Raw genomic sequence first — 5,480 nt, forward strand, 5'->3', positions numbered from 1 at the left:
ACACGTGACCGCCACACCCGCTGACGTGAGGGGCGATCTCCCAAGTCCACCTCAGCATGGGAAACGCTCACTCCTGCTCTCCGCGCCCCCCCCCCCCCCCCACTACGCCGCAGCCAGCAACAGAGTGCAACTTGACAAAAACAAAACAAAAACAACAGCGGCCATGGCTGGTCAGGTGACCGCGAGTGGGTGAGGGTGTTATCCTTTCTGAATTCCTGCCAAGTGGCCAGCTCCCCCCCCCCCCCCTCCCCTCCCCTCCCCTCCCTCTATCAGACATCAAATCGCATCACATCTCAGGGACAGGGCAGGAGCATAGTTAGACAGATGACGTGTCAGTCAGGTCGATCAGCCAATCCGGTGGTTGCTCAGTAGGAGATGATGCCTGAGGAGGCTGGGCTAGAGGGCGGGGCTTGCAGGTTGCCCGACGAATTGGAGCGCCGCATGTGAGGCAGCAGGTACGAGTCACTGCACAGCTGCTGCACGTCAAAGCGGTCCTCTTTCCTGTAGGCCAGGCAGCGCCGGATAAACGCCTGAGGGCACACACGCACACACACACACACACGTTCGTTATGATGCGAACAATAAAAAAAAAATTGGGATGGGAAAATAAGAGCCAACATCTTTCAGGGGTGTGTATTAGGGAACAGGGTAGACTGGGGACCGTTGTAACATGTTTTTCTGCCTAAAGTATAAATATGGTGCCAATTCTTCTAAGTGTGTGTGTGCGTGTGTAACTCACCTTGGCCTCGTTGCTGGCGACGGGTTTGACAGGGAACTGCACCTCAGTGGCTTTGAGGATGGTGTTCTCCTGAAGGATGTCCTGCTGAGACTGGTTGTGTCCAAACGGCTGCACACACAAGGGACGGAGTGTAAATATACAAGCAAGAGATCTCGTTTTCTCAAGGAGGCTACACAGTGTGTGTGCGCGCCTTTGTTACCTTGCGGCCGTACAGACACTGGAAGAATATGACTCCCACAGACCAAACGTCTACTTTATTGGAGATCTTTGGAGGTTCTTTTCCCACGACAAAGCACTCTGGAGGCAGGTACCTGTACAATGGAAACACAAGAGTGTCATGAACTACAGGCACATTACATCGGACATCAACTATAAAAAATGCAAACTTCCAATCAAACTCTCTTTCAAAGAGCCGATTTCCATATTTGTTATGGAATTGTATGGGTTATTATGGATTTATGGGTTGTTTATGGATTATTATGACTATTTAAATAAAGCTGTTTGTGAAACATCAGAACAATTAAGCTGATCCACACATCCAGAACACTCTGAGGTGACTTCTACACATGCAGTCTTATGTTTAAAACTCTGATGTGGATTCTACACTTACTGTATTATGTTTAAAACTCTGATGTGGATTCTACACATGCAGTATTATGTTTAAAAATCTGATGTGGATTCTACACTTACTGTATTATGTTTAAAACTCTGAGGTGGATTCTACACATGCAGTATTATGTTTTAAACTCTGATGTGGATTCTACACTTACAGTCTTATGTTTCGTGTGCATTCAGGTGTTCTCACTCACCAGTAAGTTCCGGCCCCTTGTGAAGTGAGGTCCATCCCATCCACGCCGTAGTTGTCGTCATCCATGATCTTGGACAGGCCAAAGTCTGTGATCTTAATCTCACCACAGGCTGTCCCATCCACCAACAGTATGTTGCCTACCCCACACACACACACACACACCTTTAAGTTCAGGTCACACGGTTGCATAGAGTGAAGCATGCAAGCACTGCATGGTAACAGCTTTCTCAAACAATAAAATGCATTAGAACAAGTTCATCAGGCTGGGTGGCAGTGCTAATAATGTTTGCTCCCCTTGACTTAAGGTCAGAGTTCATGTGCATCTGTGCAGGTATGTGTAGGCCATCATGTTCATGCAGGTCATTATGTGCATATGACATTACAAACCTAGAATTAGATTGAACACACTGCCTCTGTGAGTAACTGGTCTTGTGTGTGTGTGTGTGTGTGTGTGTGTGTGTGTGTGTGTGTGTGTGTGTGTGTGTGTGAGAGAGTGTGTGTGTGTGTGTACCTGGCTTAAGGTCATAGTGGATGATGGGCGGTTTGATCTCGTTGAGGTACTTGAGCGCGTTGACGATCTGCATGATGATGGAGCGCGCCTCCTTCTCAGACATCAGCTTGTGCTGCTTCAGGTAGAAGTCCAGATCGTTCCCCTCGCAGAACTCAAGAACCGTGCAGAACCTGACCCATGAAAGCCAGACCAATGACCATGAGAAACATGCATGTGTGATTACGTCCATGCGAATATATACATATGAAACTAAAAATGTGCACGTATTTGTTGAGAAGAAAGTGGCTGAAACTCACGTGTCTGTGTCCAAGGAAAAATAGTCATACAATTTGACTATTCTGGGATGGTCCAGTTGCTTGTGGATCCTGTATTCTCGACAGGCATGTCTACAAATGAAGAGAAGTGGGGAGGTGATTAGCACAGGCTGTAAAGAATTACTGACAAAATGGAAGGACTGGAGCGAGAGGGAGGGAGGGAGGGGGGATATAGAGAGAGAGAGAGAGAGAGAGGAAGAGATAGAGATAGAGATAGAGATAGAGATAGAGATAGAGATAGAGATAGAGATAGAGATAGAGATAGAGATAGAGATAGAGATAGAGATAGAGATAGAGATAGAGATAGAGAGAGAGAGAGAGAGAGATGAATGCATTCCTACTTGTGGTAGTTCTCCTTTTTCTCCTCCCTCCAGTTCTTGTTGAGCTGGTGGATTTTGACTGCAGCGTAGCGCTGCTCAAACAAGTCAAACGCCTTCAAGAGAAACACAGCACATGATCATGAGACATGGGAGATACAGAAGAGCTACAAGGAGGTTGGCACAGTGTGAGACCATGAGACAGACAGATACTAAAGAAAGAGACACATATTAGGGATCTAGTCTATGACGCTAGTCATTTCTTTCATACTTTTTAATAACTTAGAAGTACCAGGCAGAAAAAAAAATCAATCAGAGGGGTGATTTTGTGTGTGTGTGTGTTTTTCTGCTCCTCTCTCACCTTGTAAACTTCACTGAAGCCTCCTCGGCCTAGCAAGTGCAGCAGCAGGTAGCGCTCATTCAGAGTGGGATGGTCTTTGAACCTGACACACACACACACACACACACACACACACACACAGTCAAGATATAGCCCATCAAGAGGAAATGTGTGTGTGCCTAGGTAAGGGCATATGTGTCATGTAGGGCCAAAGGGGCTGTGTAGGCTGAGAGAGAAGCAGCCGGTTGCACCAGTCAAGTGTGAGTTTGATCACAAGTTCACATTCAACTGGTGCAACCGGCTGAAAGGCCTGTCCATAACGCATCCAGACTAATGGATTACTCACAGCTTGGTTGATTTAAGAGAAGAAATTATTGGATGTATTGGATTGGTATCCAGTTATCAAAAGCTACTCAAGGTTGCAGTGCTTTTAGTGGGATGGGACATGAAAAGGGGCTATGGAGGCGTCCCTGGCGTGTGTGCACTTACTGAGAGCTGTCTTCATTGTTGATCCTCTTCAGCTCTCGAATGTGGAGGTTCCTCACACGCTCCAGTCGTTCAAGTTCCACCTGGATCTCAGCCTCCTCCTGAGAGCACACAGACACAGGGACACACACATACACAGAGACACACACAGACACACACACACAGACAGACACACACAGACACAGAGACACACACAGACAGACAGACACACACACACAAGGGGGAGGAAGGGAGACCAAGAAAGCACAAGAGAGAAATTAAAGTAAGGTTAAGGAAAAACAGGAGTAGGAGAGAGCAGTGAGTGAGAGACAGAAAAACAGAGAGCAAGAGAGAGAGAGAAAAAGAAAGAAAGAAAGGGAAAAAGAGAGAAAGAGGACTTTTAGCATGTTATTCCAGTCAGGAACACAATGTTCCATAAAGCCACTTCTTCTGCCTGGCTGGATTTGTGTTTGACGTTTTATGCTCGACTGGACCCCTGTTCTCGTGGGGCCCTAACACAGCCAGCGAGATTAGGATCGAGAACACGGGGACTACTAGTACTGTGCTGTTGTTTTGTGGTTCCTTAGGGAACACAATCAGAGAAACAATTGCTGGCACATAAAGGGGAGAGAGACTATTCTCGATCAATTTCCATCTGTCGTAATGCTAATAATAAAGGTCCTGACGAATAACAGAGGGTTTATGTGTATGTGACTGTGAGCTTGCGGGTGTGTTAGAGTGTGTGTGTCACTCACCTTCTTGAGATGGCCGAGCCTCAGTTTGAAGATCTCCTCTTGCTCATGATATTCTGCTAGAGTCAGCCTGTTGAACACACACACACACACACACACACACACACACAGAGAGAGAAAGATTTGAAATGGGTTTGAGAAAATGCTTGCTAAGTGTGTGTGAGTATGTCTGCTATGAGCTTCTGCAGTCTGGATTATACATCAGGAGGGACTGTGCTTTCTATGGTATCCATTGTGTTCCATTGTGTGTGTGTGTGTGTGTGTGTGTGTGTGTGTGTGTGTGTGTGTGTGTGTGTGTGTGTGTGTGTGTGTGTGTGTTGTCTTTGACACACGTGCGGACACACTCACAGCGTGGGCAGGCTGGGTTTGAGGAAGGGGTCGTTGTCGGCTCCGTTGACTGCTTTGGTTTTCCTCTGCTTGGCCTCGCTGTTGGGGGAGGGGCTCTGGGAGGGGTTGGAGCTGGGAGGCTTGCGCTTGGCCAGCAGCTTCCTCTGCCTCTCAATGTCCTCCCTCTGCTGGTTCACCCACTCCTGCTGCCTACAGCACACACACGCATATTAGATACCACAACACATACACACGCTAACAGACACATACAAATACTTTAATAATATACCTTTCAACAGGGTTGTGTGTGTGTGTTCATTCTCTTACTTGACGAGGTTCTGGAAGGCGTAGCCGTCAGTCCACTGCTCTGTGTAGGAGGCTCCGTGTCTGACGGTGGTGAAGTGGCCCAGACGCAGTCGGTCCTGCATGCTCTTCTCCCGACACGACTGCTTCTCCTGTGTGCTCTGACACACACACACACAGACACACACACACACACACAACGATCATCATTGCAGTTGTCATTACCATCTTTAGCTCTGTGGGCATTGCCAACATTGTCATCCTAATCCTTTCAATTAATATTATGGTAATTAATATCAACCTACACACTACCATCATCAACAACTCGTGCTGCCGCAACGCGTCAACGTAATCGTTTACATGCAGAAAATGTGTCGACATTGTTTGAAATCAACACATCATTTTGTTTTTAATTGACTGTACCCTCATTATTTCTACATTTGTCTATTTTTATTTATAACCACTACATAAGCACACATGCATAATGTATGTTTTTTCTGCTCCACTCCAGCATAAGTTAAGGCTACAGTTGGAAGAACGTAGAAGTTAAGAATCATGGAACGGGGATTCAGAGGAGAACAGAATAGTGTGCTTCTAAATAGAG

The 5,480-nt window shown here is 46.6% G+C and overlaps 1 protein-coding gene across 1 annotated transcript in view; it reads right to left on the bottom strand.

The window, feature by feature from the left end:
* Positions 1 to 250: 250 nt before the first annotated feature.
* Positions 251 to 5,480, bottom strand: part of tlk1b (tousled-like kinase 1b) — a 24,831-nt gene continuing 19,601 nt past the window's right edge. The window contains exons 11-22 of the mRNA XM_076303639.1: positions 4,901 to 5,037; positions 4,595 to 4,783; positions 4,250 to 4,316; positions 3,519 to 3,616; positions 3,051 to 3,132; positions 2,714 to 2,805; positions 2,355 to 2,444; positions 2,059 to 2,228; positions 1,549 to 1,684; positions 939 to 1,050; positions 740 to 847; positions 251 to 530 (exon numbers count right to left, since the gene is read on the bottom strand). Coding sequence (XP_076159754.1) covers positions 366 to 530; positions 740 to 847; positions 939 to 1,050; positions 1,549 to 1,684; positions 2,059 to 2,228; positions 2,355 to 2,444; positions 2,714 to 2,805; positions 3,051 to 3,132; positions 3,519 to 3,616; positions 4,250 to 4,316; positions 4,595 to 4,783; positions 4,901 to 5,037 — 1,446 coding nt within the window. The 3' untranslated portion in view covers positions 251 to 365. The remainder of the gene's footprint in view (positions 531 to 739; positions 848 to 938; positions 1,051 to 1,548; positions 1,685 to 2,058; positions 2,229 to 2,354; positions 2,445 to 2,713; positions 2,806 to 3,050; positions 3,133 to 3,518; positions 3,617 to 4,249; positions 4,317 to 4,594; positions 4,784 to 4,900; positions 5,038 to 5,480) is intronic.

This window comes from Alosa pseudoharengus, unplaced genomic scaffold (assembly GCF_046254945.1).
Source record: "Alosa pseudoharengus isolate Yale_2024_CS ecotype anadromous, Long Island Sound unplaced genomic scaffold, YU_APseudo_1.1 YU_APseudo_1.1_scf_24, whole genome shotgun sequence".
Taxonomy (NCBI): domain Eukaryota; kingdom Metazoa; phylum Chordata; class Actinopteri; order Clupeiformes; family Clupeidae; genus Alosa; species Alosa pseudoharengus.